The sequence below is a fragment of the Drosophila navojoa genome, chromosome X (assembly GCF_054131105.1).
Source record: "Drosophila navojoa isolate 15081-1374.11 chromosome X, UAZ_NAV_1.0, whole genome shotgun sequence".
NCBI lineage: Eukaryota > Metazoa > Arthropoda > Insecta > Diptera > Drosophilidae > Drosophila > Drosophila navojoa.
Genome location: NC_142895.1, coordinates 12,136,578 through 12,162,341, shown reverse-complemented (window position 1 = coordinate 12,162,341; position 25,764 = coordinate 12,136,578). Strand labels below are relative to the sequence as shown.

The following is a 25,764-nucleotide window of genomic DNA, read 5'->3' as shown; positions in this document are numbered from 1 at the left end:
AATCCGATATATCTTTATGAATCAATCAGAAATTGAATGAATCAATGCATTGACTAATCAAAGAGTCTAACTAGAGCTCAATATATCTTTGTATATCAGAAGCTCAATGAATTGAGTAATCAAAAACCCTAACTAGAATTCAATATATCTTTATGAATCAATCAGAAACTGAATGAATCAATGAATTGACTTCTAAAAGATTCTAATTAGAATTCCATTTATCTCTAAAAATGTCGAATCAATCAGAAACTGAATCAATGAATTAACTAGTCAAAGAGTCTAACTAGAAGACGATATATATTTCAATCTATATTCAAATCAATCATAAATCCCATTATTCAGTGCTTCACTCCACAAATAAGCTAACCTAGCAGTCAATCAATGAATCGAACAATCACTTTATCAATCACTCAGCTATTCAATATAATAATTAACTCAAGTCCATCTCTCTGCAATCAATCAGTCAATCAATCAACTTTAACTTCACTAAGTTCATCAATCAGCTAATGAACTAGACAAAGAATTGCATAAGGATTTAAGTAACATTGCAAATATTACGCATACGCCCCATTAGCAGGCATTCGTTTAGCTCAGCTTAACCGAGCAGCTCAGCTTTGCTGTAGCGCATTGCGACTATACAAATTATTCCGCAAGTAAAATCTATCATAATTAATTACATGCATTGCTTACCTGGAAAATCCCTCTGGCTCATCATTCCCAAATAGAGAACATTTTACGAATATTTGAATGCCATCTCACTGTCTCTCTCTCTCTCTATCTCTCTCTCTATCTCTCTTGCTAATTTGCAGTTAGTTAGTCTGCGGATATCTATAGAATATGCTAAATATATTCATCTTAATGTTAAACCTGCTGTCAAATTTGACAGCTACTTTGATCAGTGAAATTGAAATACTTTTGGCTCTATGTTTTCTTCTTTCTTCAGCTAGACTCACCTATCAAAAATCACTTTGCCTATCAAAATTCGACAAGTGTTGTCATCTTCATGTCAAATTTGACATTAGGGTAAATCCCAGTTGAGGAAATTAATTTAAATACATATATAGGACTTTAGCATTTCAGCATTTTAGTTGAATGAGCCATGTTTTAATTGTGGATGCATCAGCTAGTCGTTTATACCCGGCTTCAATTACAGAGATGAGCAACTATTGTTACACCTATCGCCGTCATCTTTAGGCGGGGACTTCACCTACTTGCTAATCGCAATCTAATTAAAAAAAACTCTCAAATAAAATGAGACTCCAAATAATTCCAGAAATTCCCCCCGAGAAACGCTTGAATCGGTGGCGCCCAACGGCATAATGAAATATGATGATGATCTTTAGAGTAGAGGAGGATAGATCTTGTAATACTAGGCACTTGTGCTATATGTAGGTAATACACAAATTTAAGTGCGATTATCTCGTTCCGGAAGTTTTTTATACACATAGATAGTCCATCGACAAGAGGATCTATGCATATATGTATTACAGTCCAAATAATATACCCACTTTCCGGCTGGGAAAGCCCCAACGAATGTGAGATAGAAAAACAAATTTTTAGTTTTATTTCATAAAATATATATAGGCATGTTTTTTTTTATTTATATTTTTATGACATTTTGGAATGATTATAATGTAGTACATCATATTGTATGTATGTGTGTTGCTGTCTATGGGTTATACGTGTGTGTATGTGGGTGTGGCACAGTCCACGAATTACAACTAGAATAATGTCTAACTCCATAAACTCGCTCTGTGTATGTGTGTGTATTTGATTACGTTCATTTTTTCTTGTTTTTAATTTTTTTTTTTTTTTGCATTTTGTTATGTTTCTTTTTAAATTTTTTTGTTTTCATATAAATTAATTGTATGTTATTTATTTATGATTTTCATCTTTTCAGATTTTTGGAGAGGAAAGTTTCAGTTGTTTTTTTTTTGTTTTTGTTTTTGTTTTTTTTTTTATCGCTACATAGGCACGTCAGTTCTATTTGTTGTTGTTTGCATTTGTTTTTTTTTTTTTGTGGATTGTTTTTTTTTCTTTTTCTTGCTTTGCTTATAAATAATTTTAATAATACATTTTTTTAATCATTTTTATTTTTTTTTTAATTTTGTATTGCATACAAAAAAAAATGGGCTGAAAAAAAAAATATGTTTGAACAGAAAATACTAACTATATACACATATCTATAAGTATATATACTATATATCATGTATATATAGGCGCGTGTGTGTGTGTGTGTGTTTGGAGGGGGTTTACAATTTCAAATTACAAAAATACTAAACTATCGATAGACATTTATCGATAAACACAATCTCGCTCAATTGAGAGAGCTCATTAGCTAATCTCTCTCTTCCCTCTGGTTTACTCTCCAGCTTTCTCTCTATCTCTCTCTCTCTATGTATCTATCTCTGCTCCTCATTCGATAGACCTTAGTTATAAAGAAGCTAAGCTGCAAATACAATCGCCTGGACGATCAAAAAATAAACTATATATATATATTTATATATTTTAATGGTAAATATATACTGTAAATAAATAGAATTCTCAGTATTTTGTTTTTTTGCTGTTTTGTAAGTGTTGTTGTCTTCTTCGTTTCATATCTCTTTTGTTTTTGTCTAATTGGCTAATTAAATATTGTTCGCTTGTCTTAAATGTGTGTATGTGTGGGTGTGTGTGTGTGGGGGGGGAGGGAGGTCATATGGGTATACATAATATCTAAATGTTTTAACAATTTCAACTATTGCACTCTAACATAAGATGAAAAATAATTTTAAAAAATAAATATATTTTTAAATGCTGCCTTTCTATTCGCTTCTCAGCAAAACAAAAACGAATTACATTTTTCATATATTTTGTTGTTGTTGCTCTTGTAGTTTTGTTATTGTTGTAATTGCACTTGTTATTGTTGTTGGTATTTTTTGTATTTTTTTTTTAAATTTTATCTCTTGTTTGTTTTTTTTTGTTGTTTAACTTTAGATTGTTCTTGTTTGTTGTTGTTGTGTTGTCTCTAGTTTCGCTTTCATTTGATCCAATTATGCATAATTTAATATAATAATAATAATAATGATAATAATAATAATGATATTTTACTATAAATAAAATTCAGTACTTTAATAAATTGCAAACTGCAATCTACATATATATATGTATATATGTGTATGTGTGTGTGTTTATAATGTCTTGTATATAGCCATCTTTTATGAGCTAATACCAAAAAAAAAATATATATATTTATATGTATATATTTATATAGACATATATCTACCAAAAGTTGTAAAAAAAAATAAATAAATGTTCAGTTAACATTAACCATTCACATTCACATTCACATACAGCATTGTTGCTTTAGTATGTTTGACAGTATTTAATAAATACTAGTTTATTATAATATTTTTAGTTAAATTATTAACGGCGCCAGAGTTTCAAAAGTCCAAAACGTTTTAACTAACGACTAAAACAAATTGATTAAATAAAAAAAATACCGATATTTAACAAAATAAAAAAAAAATTAAGATTATATTATATTATAATAGATATATATGCAATAAAAATAGACCAAATAGTTTTAGTTTCATGTTTTGGAATGACCGCTTTGCGTGTATGTGTGTGTGAGTGTGTGTGTGTACATGTGTGTGTGTGTGATCTCTTACATTCTAGGAATGCATAGCATATAGCTGCTATATGTGTTTCACTATAGATCTAATACAAAAAAAAGTATTTATATATATACATATACATATATATATATATATATATATATATATATATATATATATATATATATATGTATATATATATGGTTTCGAATACATTTGATGTAGTTGAATGCAGCGCACGATTTGCACATTTAAATACTATATAAAAAATACAAATTGTTGTGGATTTTGTTACTGCTGTGCATGTGTATGAATGTGTATGTGTGTGTGTGTGTGTGTGTGTGTGTGTAATACTTAAATAGTTAGGGATAGTGCATTGGGCGGGACCGGGAGGCATTTGTCGTCGTAATCATATAACGTTCAAGTTAACATTATCGTTATCGTTAAAGTTATCGTTAATGTCACTGTCAGCGCTATCGTTAATGTGTTATCGTCGTTGATATTAGCTGCATAATTGTTACACTCAATGTTAACATCACAGAAACTGACAACATTCATAACGTTATCGTCATCGTTATCGTTATCGTTATCGATAGTATTAACAAAGACTGCAGTCATCAGTGATATTATCGATTCGCGCTATGCAGCCGCTACGATTCCATGTACTCGCATTGAAAATGTTTTGCTTGCGATCACCTGATATCGTTATCGATATCACGCTCGAAAATTGGTCATTTGTTATTGGTTATTGTATTGTCAATCAATCGACATCGAATAGCATAATAGGAATGTCTATGCCACTGTGGGCGTCTGTATGTCATTGTCAGCGCTATTGTTATCGATATTTTATATTTCATATTTTAATATTTTATAAATTTTTTTTTTACTTAATTTGGTTTTTATGTTGTTCAATGGGTTATTAACTAACGTTTGAAAGTTCACTGTTATCGTTATCGTTATCGCCCCAGCTCAACAGTGCCCGTCTGATTTATCGACTATCGATGACCGGCATCTAGCGCGTAAAGGCACTGAGAAAATGTGGCCCACCCATATCGAACTGCTGCTGCTCAAACACATCGTCGACCATGCCCCCCACTCCCGGCACATTCACCCCATTGGGCAGACCAAAGTTCGCCCCATTCGCCGCCAGTGTGGCCGCCGCTGCCGCCACAGTGGCCGCCTTCAGTTGACTAATCGCCAGCATTGGCGGCTTATCGCCGGGCTTCCAGCGACGATGGATGCCCATCGACTTGAGCTTCTGACAGACGGACGACGGCGATATATTGATGCCCTTCTCGGCGAGCCGGGCGGACACCTTCCAGTATTGTATATTGCTGTCCTCCTTGATCAGTTCGAGTATCTCACGTGTGATCTCCTTGTCGCGCAGCTCCCGCTCGGCGGCCTTCAAGCGGCGACGCGTGTGCAACATTTTGCCGCCATTCATGGAAGCCGATTGCTGTTGTTGCTGCTGCTGCTGTTGTTGTTGTTGTTGTTGGTAATGTGATGTTTCCGCTGGTGTGTGGTGATGCAGCTGTTGTTGCTGCTGCTGTTGCAGCAACAATTCCTGCTGCTGCTGGCGTTGCTGTTGTTTTTGCTGCTGCTGCTGCTGCTTGTTGATCAGCTCCATTTGCTGCTGCTGCAATTCCTGCAATTGTTGCTGGCGCTGCAGCTCCTGCTGGTGGCGTTGCTGTTGCTCCTGTTGTTGCTGCTGCTGCTGCTGCTGCTGCTGCTGCTGTTGCTGCTGCTGTTGCTCCTTGGCAGCCAGTGCGGCCGCCTCGTCACGCCCCTCGCTGCGCTTGTTGCGATACGAGAGCGGCACCCCCTTCAATATGGCATCGCGCACCTTCCAGGCCGTCATCTGGGAGACGTTCAGGGCACGCGCTATCTCCATGGTGGATGCATTCTGGGCCACCAGCAGCTTGGCCATTGCATACTTCTCGTCGTCGATGAAGACGTTCGGCTTGCGCGGCTTCTTGCCAGGCTGATGAACCACCTGTTGCTGTTGCTGTTGCTGGTGGTGCTGTTGCTGGTGCTGCTGTTGCTGGTGGTGCTGCTGCTGCTGCTGATGATGATGCGAATGCGGAACAGGTGGCGCTATATTGCTGCCAGAGCTGCCATTACTAATAGAAAGAGAGAGAGAGAGAGAGAGAGAGAGAGAGGGAGAGCATTAGATAGAGTCAGCATGCTATTAAGGTCTCGCACTCACCTCTCGTTGCTGTTGATGGAGCGTAGGGACAGGTTGACGGGCAAAGCGTGACTGCAATAGAGTTACTTGATTAGTTATACATTTCATGGAAAGAGATGGACAGAGACAGTGTATAGAGATGGAGAGAGGCCAAGGGAGAGAGATAGAGCGTGTGTGAGTGAGTGAGATGGCCTACAAGTCAATAAACTCAAGTAATCTTGGCTTCGCCTTAGCAAGAGAACAAGTTTTCTGACTCCTAATCGAGGGGGACAGAAACTAAACTCTAAAATCTAGTAAAAATGGAAGAGCCTAAAGAAAAGTTGAAAAACCTTTTCTGCTAAGGCTTTGCAAACAGAGTTTCAAGTGAATTGACGATCATAGAAGGCAGACTAATTTAAGTGAAAGATAATTGAGGAAAGTCCATAGTTGTTAAGTCAGTTAAGAATAATATAAATTAGATAGGTTTAAGAACTAAGAACTCAAGCTCATAATATAATAATAAAAATCAATTATAAATTATTCGCTTATGCGACTTAACTAAGTTTTTAGCAAAGTTTCTTAGACAAGTTGACCAGGAGGACAATGAGAAATTGACATAACAGATAGATAGAGTATTAATATGGAATACCTATATACCCTCCTATATCTATAGAGCAGATATCTTATACGACACTCTTATACACTCTAGGATAGACATTCTTATACATGTGACACTCTTACACATTCTAGGATAGACATTCTTATACATGTGACACTCTTATACACTCTAGGATAGACATTCTTATACATTCTGATAACACTCTTATACACTCTCTATGAGAATGACGAATGAGTCGTAAATTCATTGAGCTCTCTACTCTAAAGTGAACATGAAGGATTTGCATTAGATATGCAAAGATATACTAGATATAGAAATACTAGAAATATAATAGCTTAAGATCCAAGCGGGTATTACATGATTTTATAAGCTTGCGTCTGCCAAGCTCAACTATATTAGGTCGTGCTCTAGCTGAGCTAATGAAATGATGAACTTGATGACTAATGAGCTTAACACTAACTAAACTTAAAAGGAAGAAGCAATAGTAAATAAATCATATATACAATGAGATCTATTAAAAACTAATACAAAAAAAAACTTCCAGATTTTATATAAAAGAGTTGGTAAAGGAAAGCTAGCTTTGCCTTAAATCAACTCAAGCTTAGCTAAACCTGGAGTACGCTTAGGTCTATTCCCTCATCTAAACAAAGTCAAATCTAAGATTCCTTATGCATAAGGAGCTAAAGGTTACTCCAAGCAGTTGCTTCCCTCAGCGCATCAGTTACAATTCCCACTATATCAAATATATATAGGCATGGATATCAATCGTAGTACTCGACTCACTTGGGCGCGACGACAGTGGGCGGATAGCGCGTCAACATGGGCATCGTTCCATTGTGTGCGACCTTCTGCTGCTTTTGCTGCTGCTGTTGCTGCTGCTGTTGTTGCTGCTGCTGTTGTTGTTGCTGCTGCTGCTGCTGCTGCTGCTGCTGCAGCTGCAATTGCTGTGCGTTTACAATATGCGGAAAGCGATGCGAACCCGCCAATAGGCGCTGATAGGCCTCAACGTCGGCGCGTGCCGGCAGCATGCCGCTTGGGGAAACCGAAACGCCACGCTTGCCAAGCTGCTCGTGGTCCATGTCGCCAGCCTCGTCCATTGGGCTGTGCTCCTCCAGCTGGCCGCGCATGTCGTAGCCATTGTGCTGGAGCAGTCCGCAGACATCGTCCTCGCCATCGGCATAGCCGGCCGTTTCCTCGGCGCCAATGTCGCCAAGGCCATCATCGTCGCCATCGTCGACAAGGCCATCGCCATCGTCGCCATTGCCATGGGCAGCCAGCTCATCGTCCATGTGGAGTGCAGAGTGGTGGTGCTGCTGCTGCTGCTGCTGCTCATCATCGCTGTCCAGTTGCTCCTCCTTGATGAGGCCCAGGCCAAGGTGGCTGTAGGGCAAGGCCAGCTGCTGACGCTCGTGCTCCAGCTGCTGTTGCTGTTGCTCTAAATGCTGCTGTTGTTGCAATTGCTGCTGCAGCTGCAACTGTTGGTGCTGCTGCTGTTGTTGTTGCTGCTGCTGCTGCTGCTGCTGCTGTTGCTGCTGCTCCTCGCTGGCCGGGTCCACGACCCGCTCATGCAGACTGACGCCATTCACCAGACTCTTGCGCAGACGCCAGGCGAAGGTGCGCGAAATGTTGAGCTCATTGGCGATCACCGTGGTGGTGGCCTCGCGCAGGATCAACTGCTTGGCCAGGGCGATCTTCTTGGCGTCCAGCTTGATGCGAGTGCGTCCCTTGCGCTTGTTGGTCATGCCCAGCCTGAGCAGCAGGAGAACGAGCTCAATGTCAATAGATACATACGTAGATGTCTCAACTCAAGCCACTTACTTGCGATTATTGAGATGCAGTGCAGCCGCATCTGGCGGCGGCGGCGGCTTGCGTGGCGCCACGCGCTTCGTAAAGTTATTGAACTGCACAATGTTCTGCTTGAACAGCTGCTGCAAGGGCCTGCGAAAAGAGATTCAAAGTAAGGATATATTGAATGGAACAACAGATGTCCAATGAGCACTCACATCTTGGCCGCCTTGGAGGGACAGCCGGTGCGCTTGTGCCAGCCCAGATGATGGCCGGTGGGAAAGAGCACATGGCAATCGGAGCACTCCATGGGCCGACTGTAATCAGAGATGAGACATTAGACATTATCGAACGAATCCTGGCAGGGATGTGCCATTCTTCACTTACGTCTGATTGCGTCGCTTCTTGACGCAACGGCCGCGACGTATGTGCTTCTCGAGGAAACGCTTGTAGAAATAGGTCTTGCGGCAGTTGGTGCACTCGTAGACGGGTCCCGGTGTGCCGTGCACGCTCTGCATGTGCGCCTTGAGTATCTGCTTCATCTCGAAGCTGTGGTAGCAGTGCGGACACTGGAAGCCTTGACCGCCGCCAGCGGCCGCGGCAGCGGCAGCAGCCGCCGCAACGGCCGCAGCAGCGGCTGCTGCATGAACACCGCCATCGCCAGAGGCGGCAGCGGCAGCAGCGGCGGCCGCAGCGGCAGCAGCAGAGGCGACACCTCCATTGAGCAGACCAGCTGCTGCATCGTTGTCGCTGCCCGTTAGCATTGTTGGATCTGGATCGGAGGGTGTGATTAGTTCGATTTCTGGTATCAATGGCAGCGACATCGCCTCATCATCCTCGTCATCCTCCTCCACGTCGCCATCGTCCGCGGCGGCCAGATGATGATGGCCATTGCCATTGGGGAACTTATTCATGCTACGCTGCATATACTCCTGCATCAGGCGTATCGAATTGAAGGGCAATTGCTCGGGCATTTCGTTGTCCTCGTGCGATGACAGCGGCAATGGCTCGTCCTGTTCATCCAGCTGCAGATGCTGATCCAGCTCTTCGCCATGCTCCTGCTCCTGCTGCAACTGCTGCTGTTGCTCGTGCTCCCGCTCCTGCTCCTGCTCCAGCTCCAGTTCGTGCGCCTCGGATAGCTGCTGCTCCATCTGATGACCATTGCTCTGGGCGTGCCCGTTCTGTGTGCTCGCATTGCCAGCAACATTCTCGGTGAGAGCACTCGCTCCGCCCTCCTCATCCTCTTCGTTGCCATTATCCTCCTCCTCCTCCTCCTCGTCATCATCGTCGGAGCTGCTGTTGCTGCTGCTGCTGCTGCTGCTACCGCTGCTGCTGCCGCTGTTGCTGCCGCTGCTGCTGTTGCTGTGGCTGTTGCTGTGGCTGTTGCTATGGCTGTGACTGTTGCTGTTGCTGTTACTCTTCGCCTGCCCGCCAGCAGCAGCAGCGCCGTCAGCGACAGTTGCCTCCACCTCGCCCCTCGGCTCGCCCGTATGCCCCTCGATCTTCTTGATCAGCAGCTGCTGACGATAGAAGTTGTCGGCATCCTCACACTTCTTCTTGAACAGGCACGCCGAGATCGCCGTCTTGGCACAGCTCACACACACCTGCTGCGGCAAGGTGTCATTCTTGGAGATCTGCAAATGGAACGAGAATACAATCAATATTTATGCACATTCAGCATTATCCATGAATCCAAAGGTAAGTAAACGCAATAGATCCCTAGGTTCCGTTGCCTAAGCTCAGGGAATTACTTCAACATCAGATTAGATTTCTATAGATTGTATAGCTTAATATTAGTTCAATAATGAACAACCTCCCAATTACACTCAAGTTAGACAGAGAAAAGGACCAGCCTAGCAAAAACTATTGGTAGAGCCAAACTATCATAAATGCTTGGTGGAAAGTCTGAAACTTTTGGGGCAGTAGCGCTGAGGAGAGGCGCCTTTAGAAAACAATGAACAATATTAATACTAAATACAAAATATTATGAAAAGATAAAAAATAATACCACAAAATACTATTATATATATACTATTATATATAATACTATAAAATACTAAATTTGAAAATTTCGAAAATTAATAATACCAATTATACTTAGAAACACCAATAAAAATAAATTTAATCAAAATACAATGATAAAATATAAATAATACTTTCAGATTTAAAAGAAAAATATATCAATATTACTATTAATGCTAAAAGAAAAACAATATAATAATAAAAATAATAAAATAAAAAATTTAAAAATAGAAATATAAGAAATACCAAAAATACTAATAGTACTTAAATATGAATGATGCTGAAATTCGAATAGTACTGAATATATAAATAAAATACTGGAATACTAAAAATGCTAATGTTGCTGGAAATAATATACTAAATCTTATACTTTGTAAAAATACTAAATTAATACCAAAAATACTAATAATATTTACTAATGAAATAAGAATAATTGTGGAATGCAAATAGTACTAGTATAAAATACTAAAAACTAAAAATACTAAAATACTAAAAAGCATTTCTAATTCTAAATAAATAAAAATAATAAAATAATGATTCTAAAAATTCTTCTAAAATACTAATGATGCTTTTAAAATGTTTAATAAAATTATTGACTATCATAATCCAAGAATGGAATAAGTTTTTCAACTCAAGATTGTCAAGATTGAAAGTTTTTACTAAAGAAAATACCCAAACATACATTTATACATATATCCTAAACAAAATATGTCATTATATGTGTACATATGTATAACCAAATACCAAATACATATACATACATACATATGTACATATGTATGTATATAAATTGTATATTGTACCTTCTTATGTAGATTTGGGTTCTTTTTATACATATTTATTTTTGGTATTTACGCATTTTATGATTTTACTTTACGAGCTTTTTCTTTTTTGTTTAATATAATTTTGGGTCGACGAACTAAATCACAATCAATTTGTAAAGCCAAAGGAACAATAGACCAAAAAAAAAAAAAAATAAAAATAAAAACATGAAAATAATAAAGAAGGAAAGAACAGAAAACGTCTCAACAGGTTTTGTCTGTGTGCGTGTGTGTGTGTGTGTGTGAATTTATTATTTAATGAACAAAATAGAAATAATAGAGGATAGCTAGATAGAGGTATGTATGTATGTATGTATATACATATGTATGTAGGTAGAGGCAGAGGTAGAAGTAGATAGGTACATATAATCATGTTCGTTAAACAGAAACCTTGATATGGAAAAACTGTTTTATTTACACAAGAATTAGCAGAGCTACAAAAATAAATACAAACACACACAAAGAATACTCAAGTATGCATACATACATACATACATACATATGTATGCATGTGTATGTGTATTCATTTAAAGTATAATAAATGCGATCTGCTTTGCCATCTTATATTTCATAATGAAAGAAATATAAATGCAAAGCAAATGAATAAAACTGAATAATTTATAATAAAAAACAAAGCGAAGAGAAAGAGAGAGAGAGAGAGAGAAAAAAGCAAGACTAAGCCGCTCTCAAATTGAACCAGCCAGAAAACCAGAAAATCATTTCACATTCAGGAAAAATTACAAGCAACAAATAAATTGTATGTAAGAAAAAAAAAAACAAAAACAAAAAAAAAAACATGAATGGAATGAAATGAAATAAAATCAAAGCAGCGCTCGCAGCGCAAAGCAAGCAAAGTTTATAACGACAACAACAACAACAAAGACGACGACAGCGACGACGTCGTCGGCGTTGAGGTGCGAAGCAGAGTGAGAGGAACAAGAGTTCCCGTCGTTGTCGCAGCTCACAGTTCCGTCAGCTGCGTCCCGCCCCCTTTTTGGGTGGCAAAGGGGCCAACGAACGTCTAAGCCGACTCTACTACAAACTAAGTGAATGAGTGAGTGCCGCATGCCGAGAGCGCGGCGCGAGCGAGATGGCAATGGGCCAAAGCCGAACAGCGGAGAGCGCTGAGCGCAGTTTTGAGCGCGCGAGAGCGCAGATGCGAGAAGCAATAACAACAACACAACAAACGCAGCGCAGCAGCAGCAGCAGCAGCAGCAGCAGCACAAAATTGTAAAAGAAAAATTTATGGAATTAAACCAAACATATGAATTATACATTCACATGTGTGTGTGTATGCAAGCATGTGTATGTGTGTGTGTGAGAGACGTCAAACAAAAGAAGAAAAATTTATATGCATGTGTGTGTGTGTGTGTGTATTTATAAGCAGACAAGCATAAGCAGCAATTGAAACGGTAAATTATTTTACAAAAGCAGCAAAGCAAAGAAAACTAAACACAAGAAACAGAAGAAATTCCACTTAAAGAAAATCAAATAAATTATGAGCAAATACATATAAAAGCATATGTATGTGTGTTTAAGATTCCATAGCTAAGAGCTGTATTCACCCTAAATTGTAGATTGTCTGTATGTATGTATGTATTAAGATATGAATATAGTATATATAATACATAAATATACATATGTATGTATGTATATACATACATATATGTTTATAATACCAAAAACTAACCGAGCTGAAACTGATCCAAAGAAACAAACAAACAGAAAAAAGAATTACGAAAAAAAATAAACAGACAAAAGCAAACGAAACGAAACGCTTTTTTTCTGCTGCTGCTGCTGTTGTTTTTATTTAATGTCAGTTACTGTGAATAGATAAAAAAAATGCTGTGAATTGTGGCTATTCTATGAAATATGTTAATACATCAGTATGGAGGCTATATAATAGATATATGTATAAATATGTATATACATACATACATACATTTATAGACTCTATACAGTTGTATTCGTTTAGTGCAAAGAACACCTAAATATGTATGTAGCTAGCTCAACTTGTTGAATCAGTTTATTTGTTCATTTGAACATTGCTGGCTCCACTTGCGAAATCGGTTCATTGCTAGCTCAACTCGTGGAATCAGTTATTTGTTCATTATTAACACAACTTGTGGAATCAGTTCATTTAACATTTGACCATTGCTACTTCTGCTTGCGGAATCAGTTCATTTGTTTCAAAACTGTATTAGTTCATTGGTTAGCATTTGCTAATTGGTACATTGGTTCATTGACTCATTTTTCGTATTAGTTTACGTAACTGGAACTTTATTTTGTTTTCTTCAATAAATAAAGTACTTTACTGAATCAATTCGAAAGCTAATAAATTCAATATGTGTTCATGAACTAGTTCACATGAACTAACAGTATAAATGTATATGTATTTAAAATATGCATTAACAAATCCATTTCATGATTCTGTTTAAATGAACTAATTCAATATACTAATTATACAAATCAATTTCTAGAATAATGAAAGATTATTGTTGTCTTTTATAAACATATTAAAAAAAGTGATCAATTGAACTAGTTCGCATTAGATAACCAAACACATTTACTACTTACATATTGATATTGATATTGATAGATCAATCAATCTGTTCTGTAACCTTCAAATTAAATTAGATGCTCTATCGAACTAGCTCTAACAAACCAACAAATTAAATACATTATTTCAAATGTATGTATGTATTTCATATCGTGCTCTAACTAAAGTGATGACATGTTTCAAAAATAGTTTTGTTTACTTATTTATTTTCTATGTATTACTTTGAGTTCTTGAAATTCTATAGATAAAATTCTTGAAAAACAAAATTTTTTGTGTTAATCAAGTTCTATTAGATTCTTTTGTGAAGCTTTAAAATGGTTCAAAACTTTAACCAACGTAAAAGTACATTCCAATTGGAATTTATATAAAAAGATATATGTGTAGACATAGCACATCTACTAGTTATCTTGAAAGATTTATTCAAGATTTATTCGGCGCAATCTGAGTTTGCTAATTATATTTTTATCTAATTTGAACTCGTATCAAGTAATTTCTTTTGAGCTACTAAAGCAGTTTCAATTCTTTGCCTCGCATTTCGTGATAAAAATAGCAACGGAAACTGAAAAACAAACCTTGAACTCGAATTAAATGAATTTATTTCAAAATTGAAGAAATTAGTGGAAACAGCAGCAGATTTTTCTACACGACAAGACGAGGGCTGCTTTTATTGTTCTAGTAGTATAGAGACAGTATGATTGCGAATATACGATATATCGTGTATATGATAAAATTTTCCTTACCTTAACATCAGCCAATGTTGTGATCTTTTGCCAAAGGGAATCCTCGCCGAATATGGAAATCATTTGCATGGAGTTTGTGTGCGATGTAATGCAAATGCGACATAATTGCGGATTGCATATCTCGGCGTCCATTTTGATGTTGTATCAAGAGATCAGGATGTGCGGTTGGAATTGTTGTCGAAGATGTAGCCCTGGTCGTGATGCGTCGTTGTGGAATGGAAATTGGAATTTGAATTGGATTTGGAAACGGAATCGTAGCTGAAGCTGGAATTGTTGTAGCTTAAACAGCAGTCAGAGTTGGAGATGGAGGCGTGAGAGCAGCCAGCCGGCCAGCCAGCCAGCTGCATGCCAGTTCTGCTCCTCTCTAGCGTCGCACTGCCGTTACTTATCCACGCTCACGCTGCGGCGACGACATTGGACTTCAAAGCGAAACAGCCGAAAAACGAATAACAACAAATTCAACAAGTGGCTACCGAATTCGCCGCACAGACAAAAGTGTGTGTGGCGAAATGTTTGCTGCGTTTTTCCTTTATTTATATATTTAGTGTTTTTTTTTATTTTAATATTATTTATTCTGCTTATATTGGAAAAGACGACGGAAAACGTTGACGCGGTTGAAGTGGCGGCGATTTGGGTACTGAAATGGAATACAGAGAACAAGAAACTATTTATTAATAATGAGAGAGTCGGAGAAATATAAAAAATACATACGAACAAAAAACAAACGTAGACGAAAACTAAATAAATAAAAGTAAGAAAAGAAACAACAAGAGAGGAAAAAATTGAAATTCAAGAAAATAAAAACACGCACACAATAAACACACACATATATACGCACACACACGCACACAGCAGGCAAACAAGCTATCCCCTGCCCCTTCTTTGTCACCTTCGAGCGCAACCCAATCTATATATGAGACTCGAGCATTTTTATTATTGTGTAGATTCCAAAAACAACAACAACAAACGGTAATACAATTCTTACTGTCGTAGATACTCACACACTTACATGCATACGAACTTGATACACACACACACACACACACGCACACAGTCGCAAACGAAAATAAAATTACACAAAAGAAAACAAGTCAAAACTAAAAAAAAAAAACTAAACTTAAAAACATGCACACACACACACACACACACACACACATACACACACATGCCCACAAAGATACACGCACACACAGACAGTGAGAAGCGAACAAATAAATAATAGCAAAAATCGTAACGAAACGAAATAATAAAATAAACTCTATGAGCCGGATGACTGCTACTAAAGGCACGAATGCAAGGGGGTGAGACGTTTGCGAGAGCTGAGGTGAGGTGAGGTTAACCGCCACAGAAACTACAACACGATAAATTCATGTTCTCTCGCGCTCACTTGCGCGCTCTCCTACTCTCTTAATCAAATCTATGTGTACGTGCGTGTGTGTGTGTGTGAGTGCACGCTTAAAAGGGTAAGCAAGGACGGCCAAAGGGAGAACTCAAGTCGGTGGTGGTGCTGCTGGTGGGAGTGTGAGTGTAAGACACAGTGAGATAGAAAAAGAGAAGAGAGAGAAAGAGAGAAGGAGTATTGGGCTAGGCTGCGGGTGTTGCTCCACAGAAAACTACGCAAAATGCCAAGGGCTTTGCATCCTGAGAAGTAAAGGCAAGCAAACATCTGCATATTACTTCAGAGCGAGTACAACTTTTTTATGTAGCTAAAGCGAAAAAGGAATCAGCTAAAAGTCGTTACATACATTCAAACATACACACTCACACAGACATACATACGTGTATGTAATTTATGCACGATAAACAAGAGATAAAGCGCTAAGCTTTACAAATACCACTGCAGTAAAGATATGCTGGAAATAAAATGAATATAAAAATACTTCAATGCAAATGCTAATTATACGGTAAATTCAGAGCTTGCGCAAATTGCACTAAAAAATGGCACAAAAAAAATATGCACACTTACAGCACCTAATCAAATGCACACAATGATCAACACTGAAATGCCAATGCGAATTTTCCAATGGAGCGAGGAATGTGAAATTCCTGAACCAGTTCCAGAATGACGACAACGCGCTTCTTGTGCTATTCAAATGATGGAAATCAAGCGAAACACAAAAAACAACAACAACAAAATGGCAAAGTAAAATTTCGATGGGATCGCACTGAGTAGTAGAAGACGACGACGATGAAGAAGAAGGAAATCATAAGATCTAGAAACTGCAGTCAGTCTCGCAAATAGAAACAAGAAATAAGAACATGCAATAACTACGCAAACGCTTACAGCGACTCTTACATACACATCTGCACATGCACACACACACACACAATCTCAAAGTTGTAGTTAGAGACACCAGCAACGACCTGGAAACTGGAACTGAAAACCCAACCAATTTGCAATACATATTTGTACGAGCGAGTACTCGTACGTACGTACAATTCCCGTCTCCATGTCTTGTTCTTCTTGCCTGAATATAACTATAATAATATCTGTATGTATGTATACACGTTAGTATACTAACAAACATAACTATGTACATGTACGGAATATCTGTATAATTTATAAAGACACTCACACACACACACACACGCATACATACAGACAAGCATTTATACATTCATAACTACATATGTGTGTATGATTTTATATGCGCTGCCCGCATATGGAACGTTCAATCGGTAACCTCCCCTTCCTCCCTACCCCTCTTCCACTTGCTGCCCCGCACCTTATTCCAGCCATTAGCATTCATTGTGTTGTCCAAGAGTCGACTCTGCAAGCTCTTTTGTTTAGAGTTTAAAATAAAATTAAATAAATTGAAACCATAGTAAAGAAAAACAGCAATGGCAACAGTAATGAATACAACGTTAACGTCAACAACATCAACGTCAACGCCAACGTCGATGCCGATGCCGATGCTGACGCCGACATCGACGTCGACGTCGACGTCCCCGTTAATGTTAAAGTCGCTCGCGGTTTACATATGAGGAAATATTACATTTTATAACAAACATACAAAATGCATGAGCATGGATAATGAAAGAGTAAGAGCGGCAGCAGAGCAGAGCAGCAGCTATTGCCGGCATACACTAAGAGCTAAAGAGCGCATAAACACTCACACATACATACATACAAATATACACAACTGAAGAGAGAGACGAAAGCCTGACTGCTACTAAATAGTAATGGCAGAAAAGTCAAGAAACTCAACATTTGTCTCTTCTTCTTGTTGTTGTTGCTATTTTCTGTTCCTGTTGGCCCATTCGTTGCTTTAGTTATTTTTTTCAGTGTGCTAAAGTCGTAGTCCAAGTCTCAGCCAAAGTGCCCAACGGACAACTATTAAAGAAAAACAACAACAACAACAACAACAACAAAGAAACGATGAAAAACAAATACACGCTACTTACACTTACTAGCCATACATAACTACAATACATATGCATCTCTCCATATCTCTCGCTCTATCTTTCTCTCTCGCTCTCAGTCTCTCTCTCCCGCTCTGCCTTGCTTACTCGCTGTGTAGCGCACGTACATTTAATACTTAACTCAACCTCTTGTGTCGTCGCCATCGTCGTAGTTGGTCTGTGTGCTTTAACTTTTTTTTTTTTTTTTTTTTTTTTTTTTTTTTTTTTTTTTTTTTATTTAGCTATTGTACAGTTCCACAGAAAATTTATACAACGCACGGACGGTGAGCGGCTGCGAAGACACAAAGGATGGGTGGGGGAGGAGAGGGGGCGAAAAGCAATGGTACGTACAATTTAATATTTGTGTGAGCATATTTGCGGACACGAACACACACACACATATAGACCAAATGTAAGAGAGTGAGAGACAGAGAGAGCAACAGCACTGAAGACTTGAGGAACACACATCGCCAAGAACGAAGACGAAGTTGGCGCACTGATAGATTTACACAAACGCACACACTTACACATATGTATGTATGCCGTGGCTCATACTCGCATACATACATATGTACATATGTATTTGTGCCTTTGTGTGTACGCGCACTAGATAAATTCTAAACGCTGTCGTTGACTTAGAAAGTATCTATTGAAAGAAATAGTGCGCGCTTCTTCTTATACCCTGTAACCATAAAATGCGCAAAAATTGAGTACAATAAAATTGTGCAAATGTAGAAAGAGGAATGCAAAAGGCATAAAGATGTGAATACACACATACACATACAAACACAATGAGTGTGGGTCGCTTCCAATTGGAAATTAGCATAAATTGGAATTATGCAGAAATTTAGAATTTTAATTTCAAGCTTCGAAGAAAAAGTTTGTTTATTATTCTTGATGTTTTTACTTCATTCTTTAATTACCATTGAGCTTAAAAATAGAAATACAAAATATACATATACAGATGTATGTATATGAATATAGAATGAAATTTTAATAGGGAATGGCAATTACACGGTTCCAATTGGAAAATACTAATTCAAAGTGCGAATGTATATTTTGAATAAACTTGGAAATACATATTTATGTATGTATATGTACATTTGTATGTAGATTTTTAAATATGATATAAGCAAGGTACAACATAATATATGTATTTACATATGTATATTGTAGCTGACACCATGTATACCACTATATGGTTATAATTATTATAACTAACTTCATGTAAGATTTCTATGTATGTATGTTTGTATATATTGTACCATTGAAGCTATACCTTTTCGATCTTTTCGACATATGCGTGGTAATTTACAAACTCACGACAATGAGCACACAATCTGTATGATAATTCACATCTACTTGCTATAACAATGGATCCGGAAGAGCAGCTAAACAGCTATGCATGTATATATCTACATATCTATATACATATGTATAACTATAGATATACATATGTATTTGTTTTTCATAAGATGAGGTTTCTGAAGATACGGCGTAAAGCCAATAAAAAGAAATTGACAGATAGAGAGAAATAGAGAGGGAAAGAATTGGTAACTCAAACAAATTATAATAGTGCACCTGTGCTTATCCAAATGAATTCAATGTAAATGATTTTCACCATCCATAGTTCTAAGAATGCATACTAAATACCAACTAATGGTGCTTTTTAAAGAGCAGCAGTCCAATCCAGTCTTTTATGTAACAAACTCCAATCACAGTGCATTTCAAAGTATTACAAAAAAAATTTGTTGTTAATTTTGAAGACTGTTTTCATTGTTGACTGTGCGAAGTCTTTGTGCCGTTTCGTGATTTCTCAGTTGTAGCACTTAAACTAATAACCAGGTGTTTTCTTTTTATTGATAAAATTAATTAAACGTTGAATACAGCTGTGTTTAAAGTTTTGATGTTTTCACTCGATAGATAAGTGATATTCGGACCCAAGTCAACAAATTGCTGCTGCTCGAACACATTCTTTTATTAATCACTGCAGTTAAGTGACTTTAGAGTGCTTTAGATCTAGTAAGCCAAGTGGTTCGATCTATAGAAATGTTGACTCAATAGTGCACATCATAGGCAATTTCAGATCTCAAACGGAGTTGATTTTAGTATAATATAAACACGTTTATAGAGATATCTCTGTATATACAAATATGTATGTCTTCATTTGTATATACAAGTATCCAATATAAAGATATCTCTATATATACAAATATATCTATCTACATACATACATATGTATACAAGTATCAAATAGACAAGAACAAGAAAAACCTACGCATGTTATTCAAAGATACATTTTTTTGCACCGTAAGCAATATGCTACATACATATGTATATAAATACATACATGCATACATATGTATATTTCTAAACATCTAGATATTTGTATACATATTGAATGATATTTAATCGCTTGATTGGTGGCACTTGCACCAAATTGTGTAAACATTTTCCGCGTAGTACATAAGGTAACAGAATATACAAAAATAAGTAACGGCTTCTGTTTCGCAAAACAACAAAAACAAAATTATTGCGAAATTCACAGAAATCGAAAATGGATATATCCACAAATGCAAATTGAATAATGGGAATTAGAGAAAGGAACAGAGGGCCAGAGGGAGAGCGATACAGTGGAATAGAACGAGAGAGATGAATAAACACAAAGGTACATACATACATACACACATACACATGCATATGCATATGTATATGTGTGCGTGTATATAGATTAATATCGTGTACCCAAGTTTGGGGGTGGGGGAGGCAAAGGAATGCGCTAAAGCAAGTCGCAAAAATAAACAACTGCCGATAATGACGATTATGATAAATCCAATGATAATGATGATGATGATGATGATGCCCACGTAGAGGATGTGAGCAAGGCAAGGCAAGGCACATCAAATGGGATGAAGTAGAAGTAACAGCAAATGAAGAAGAAGAAGAAGAAGTATTAGTTAAAGTTGCACAAGGAAAAAAAAAAACAACAAAAACACAAAAAGCAAAGCAAACTTAACGAGCTGCTCATCGAGAGACTAACAAAATACCCTGTAATCTAAATCTATATTGTTTATGCATGAAATGAAAATAACAATTAATTATCTCTGATCATTTTAAATATTCAAATTTATTAACGTATTACTGAACAATAATATGTTTTACTTCAAAATCACTTATCAATATTGAATTTTATTATCACAAATCTGAGCAAACTATCATCCTAAAGCCAATGTACCCCATTGCTTGACTCTGCCAAGGAGCTGGGTATGCGAAATTGAAAGAAACAAGCTAAGATGCGTGTGGGCGGTGGGTGTGTGTGCTCAAAGGAAGGTAGAAAGACTCAAGGAGAGCGCTGCAGGAACACACACAAATATGCTAAAGCGTCAGAGCGAGACGCAAGACAAAGTTGAAGGAAAAGGAATGAAAAAAAAAAAAAAAAACCAAAAACTAGACAAAAACTTGGCAATGGCAACGGCAACGGCAACGGCAGTAAAGATAAGCGCACAGAGCGACAACTCAGAAGTGAGAAGTGGGAACTAAGAACTGGGAACTGGGAACTGAGAACTGAAAACTGGGAACAGAATAAAGCGCATAAAAAGCAAAGCAACAACAAAAGCATTCGCATAGACGAGTTTGTGTTCTGTAGGCGAAGAGTGGGGTTACGGTAATCGAAGAGAGCAAACGTGCGAGAGATGGAGAGGGGCGGACAACAGTCCAGGCAGCGCCATAAATGATGCCAAACCAGCAAGTCCTCTCACCTATGTATGCTGCTATATATGTATGTATGAATGCAACTGTTTGTGTGTGTGTGTGTGTGTATATGTAAGTGCTTGGCTTTGTATAACTCTACACCCAGTTCTCAGCCCCATCAACATCATCATCATCATCATCATCATCAGCGTCTTCGTCATCTTCAACATCATTAATGCAACGCAATGCAAAGTTTTAAGCCGCAAGCAAAAGCATTCGCATTCGCATTCGCACAAAAGTCGCAACACGAATGCCCTTCCAGGGAGCGCCAACAACAACAATAACAATAATGTCGAAAACATAGAAAGTCAAAAGAAGACAGAAGAAAACAAAACACATTTGATGCTTTATCTAAGAAGTTATTACTTTATTCGCTGCATTTCGTTCTTAGCGAGAGCGGGAGAGGGAGCGGGAGCAAACGCAGAGCGCAACTAAAAGAGACTTGGCGCAAAGAAAAGAGAGCGCAAGAGTGTAATAAATGCAATTACCGCATGTGTTTGTATGTATGTATGTATGTGTGTGTGCGAATGCATGAGCCTGGCTGTCTGCATTGCTCTCTGCTTCTGTGTGTCAGTGTCTTTCTGCGCTAGTATTTGTGCAAGTTTTATAATTTTTCTCTAGTTATTTCTGTTGTTGTATTGCTACCTTTGGTGTATACTCTTCTGAGCTACGAGTGTGTACAATCACTTTGACATGCATGCTGATAAGCTATGTATAGAGAAAAAGTTACTTTGATCTTATCTCATGTTTATTTTTTTTATTTTCATAACAAACTAAATATAAATATATTTGTTTTTTTTTTTTTTTTTAATAAAAATTATTTTCTAGTGTACTTGGGCTTCGTTGTGGTGCATTATTGCTATGGCTCCTACTATGACTACTTCTTTTTCCTTTTCTTCTACTTGTTATTTTATGCGTTCACAAAACTTGAGAAGCAAAAACAAAAACAAACGACATTTTCTGTATACGCGCCGCCGTCGCCGTTGCTGCCGCCGTCTCAGTTGCCGCCGCAGTCACTGTCAGCATTGCTGTTTGTTTGAATGCGCCCACCCGCCCCCTCCTGTCCTACCAACAAGCCAGCTCAGTTCAGCCGTTTTGCAGCGCTGCCGCTGCTGCTGCACTTACTGTTGTTGTTTTATACGTTTTCTTACACATATTTTTCTTTCTTTTTTTTTCATATGCATTTTGATATGCGTGTGCGAGTCGACGATGTTTTTTTTTTCCTCTCTGTATGTGTGTGTGTTTATATGCATACGTACATATATGTGTGTGTGTTCGCCTCGGATCAAATTTGTTGAATTGTTTATTTAGTACACTGTCGTTGCTGTTGTTGCGTATATTTTTTTCAGTTATTGTTATTATCGTTAGTTGCAGTTGCATTGCACTCTCAGCGTTTGCTTTGCTCGTTCGCTCTCGCCCGCTCATTCGTGCGCATTCCGTCAATTTGCTGTCTCTTTCATTTTTGGTATTTGTAAATTACATAAATTGTCTTGGACTATAAATTACGGGAAGATTATTATGGATTGCTGCTATGGCTATGTATGCATGTGTGCGTGTGAGTGAATGAGTGTGCGAGTATGCATGTTTGTGAATGTATGCATGTGCATAGGTAGTTGCCGTTGTTGTTGGCTTTGGCTTGGTTCGGTTTTGGTTTCGTTTTGAAGCGAACGCAATAACCACAGCAACAACAACAACAATGTATTTTTTATGCTTTTATAGAGATCTGCATTTAATGATACTCTGTTACATCTATGTATGTATGTATGCTAGTATGAATGTGTATGTGTGTTATTGTGAGGCAGAGTCTGGAAATGGATATGGTTATGTTAAATAGCAAGTTTTGCATGTGTCGTAAAATGCCAAGCGATATTTTTTGCTGCTGCTGGCAGCCAGACAAAGGCAGGGCAAAGGATCATTAAAAGATGCTGAAAATGCCTTTGAGCGTGCGCCTTTTAAAGAGGCTGCACTCTTATCGGCCCAACTAGATTTGCAATTGGGATGACAGCGCAGACCTGAAGCAGCAGGAAAGGAAAGCCACAACAACAGCAAACGTAATCTTATTAAATCTGTCTCTTTCGCCCTCACACATGCATTCCAATGGATTCCAATTGCTGGCATTAGATATGCGCTGACAGCTGCGCCTGATTAATCGATTATATTAATCGATGCATATGCCTAGCCTAAATGTCAATATGCCTATGTGTATGTGTGTGCGTGTGTTCGTTAGATTTAAAGACGTGACAAAATGGCGCAATGTAAAAAAGTTATTAGCTACAAGAAGCATGAAAATGCGAGGTCATTAAACTGAAACAAGACTCAAAAAAGAAATGCAAAAAAAAAGAAGAGAGAAAATGCGAAAAATATAAGAGCTGGCAGAATTGTATATCAAATTGAATCGTAATTGAAAATTTACTGCAATTATTAAACTTAATTAAATTTATACATACATACATGCATATGCATTTCTATCTCTCTCTGGGTGTATAAATATCTATGAGAACAATAAATAAATACATGCACACAGAAAAAAAGAAATACTCTTGGCATTATCAACGTAATCTCTGCCGCAAGCTAAATCACAAACAAACACACACACACGCATTGATTTAACGTAACTATTCCAGTGGCTCAGCTCAAGTGAGCATAGTTAATGGCAAACAACAATAAGAACTAGCGAAAGAGACAGAAAGATACAAATACGACAGGCGGCAGCAGCAACAGCACATTTACAAACTCACGCACACATACATACAAACGATGGCAGTAATAATAACAATAAATAAATTGAAGAGTTAAACTAATAACGAATATGCACACATACAGACAGGCAGTTATATCTATAACTCAATATAGTGTTTGTATGTAAAGTAAACGTAACACACACACATACTAGCGCGCATATATTAAATACATACATACCTTTATTTAGTCGAAATTGCTATTTATTTTCTTCTTCTACTACTACTTTGCCGTGCCTATGCTTCTGCCGCTGCCACTGCCGCTGCCGACGCTGCTGGTACTATTGTTGTTGTTGTTATTGTTATTATTATTATTAGTTGTATTGTTGTTGCCGCTGCTGCTGCTACTTCTCCGTTTCTTTTTACTTATTAGTTTTTCACACAAGCAGAGAATCAAATTGGAATGTGTAAAGTTGCTTTTTATTGTTCATGTTCGTTTCGTATTGTATGTATGTACATATGTGTGTATGTATGCATGTACATGTATTGATATTCATATATTAAAATTTATTTTATGTGCCGTATTTCTTTAAGGTGCTTACATAAATTTTGTTGAATTCGTTCTTTTCATTAATGATTTTTAAATCTTTTGCACCTGCACTTTGCCGAATTTCACATTTTGTTTGCAATCAGAAAATAACAGTAAAAAAAAATTGATTTTATTTAAATAAATATATTTAATAAACACGCTCACAAACTTGTCACTAATTAATGAATGAATGAATTTTCACGATTCGCATTGACAAACCGTTTTAAACACAATTCAAAAAAAGCGCTGTTGCTGATTACAGTTATGTTCAGTTGTTTTGAAGTCAATTTACGCAAACTGCGACGCAGCGCAGCGCTAAACAGAAGACGTCCGCTCACGGCAAATATCTGACAAGACAAAACAAAAGAATCAAAAATAAAAAAACCCAACACCAAAAACATCAGCACATGACAAATGCACTGACAAGGTGGAACGTTGCCCTAAGCAGTTAAGCAGCGCGCTCTGAGAGTGCGAAGCATGTGCAGCTAGTGACGTCACAATTGCTAAGCTCACGAGTAACACCCGATAAATGGTAAATAGCTTTTTGGGTTTCACACTTGTTTGTTTAATTTTTCTTCAACAATGAATTTTGTAGACCGTTATCTATACAATTTAACTTTTACTGTATTTTTGGACAACACATGCGGCTTGTGATGTCAACGCCGCAACTTGCTCTTGCAGCACCTATCCAATAAAAACACTGCTACGAACTTTACATGTTAGTGCACAAGTGCTCTTACAGCATTTACATGTTAAGCCCGTTTAAGCTCAGTTGGTGATGTTTATGCCACAAACTCTGTATATCGATATGTATGTAAGTAATGCTTGTTCGGCACGATACCATAACATCGATAGTAAATTTTAACAGATTTATGTTAAAAATAATTAATTTGCGAAAATTGTAGTTTTGTCAAAATACATTAATGAAATGACAAGCAAGCTTAAATTTCAGATACACAGTGTAAAATGTGATAAATTAAATACATATCTAAAAAAAATTAATAAACCCAACAAATACGATGACTTGATGTATACATA

At 37.5% G+C, this 25,764-nt stretch overlaps 1 protein-coding gene across 4 annotated transcripts; it reads right to left on the bottom strand.

Moving 5' to 3' along the window:
* Positions 1 to 1,860: 1,860 nt before the first annotated feature.
* On the bottom strand, positions 1,861 to 25,100 carry LOC108655725 (uncharacterized). 4 transcript variants are annotated; one of them, XM_089264700.1, is made up of 9 exons: positions 24,987 to 25,086; positions 24,379 to 24,792; positions 14,308 to 14,944; positions 8,552 to 9,798; positions 8,383 to 8,481; positions 8,198 to 8,317; positions 7,163 to 8,128; positions 5,803 to 5,853; positions 1,861 to 5,716 (listed from the first exon to the last, which is right to left on the bottom strand). In XM_089264700.1, exons 3-9 carry the CDS (start codon positions 14,437 to 14,439, stop codon positions 4,609 to 4,611), a joined length of 3,723 nt encoding a protein of 1,240 aa, XP_089120826.1. In that variant the 5' UTR covers positions 14,440 to 14,944; positions 24,379 to 24,792; positions 24,987 to 25,086; the 3' UTR covers positions 1,861 to 4,608. The 4 variants fall into 4 exon arrangements, with proteins under 4 accessions (XP_089120826.1, XP_089120825.1, XP_030243354.1 ...); XM_089264699.1 differs by having other exon boundaries at positions 14,308 to 14,971; positions 24,379 to 25,100; XM_030387494.2 differs by having other exon boundaries at positions 24,740 to 25,100.
* Positions 25,101 to 25,764: the final 664 nt, after the last annotated feature.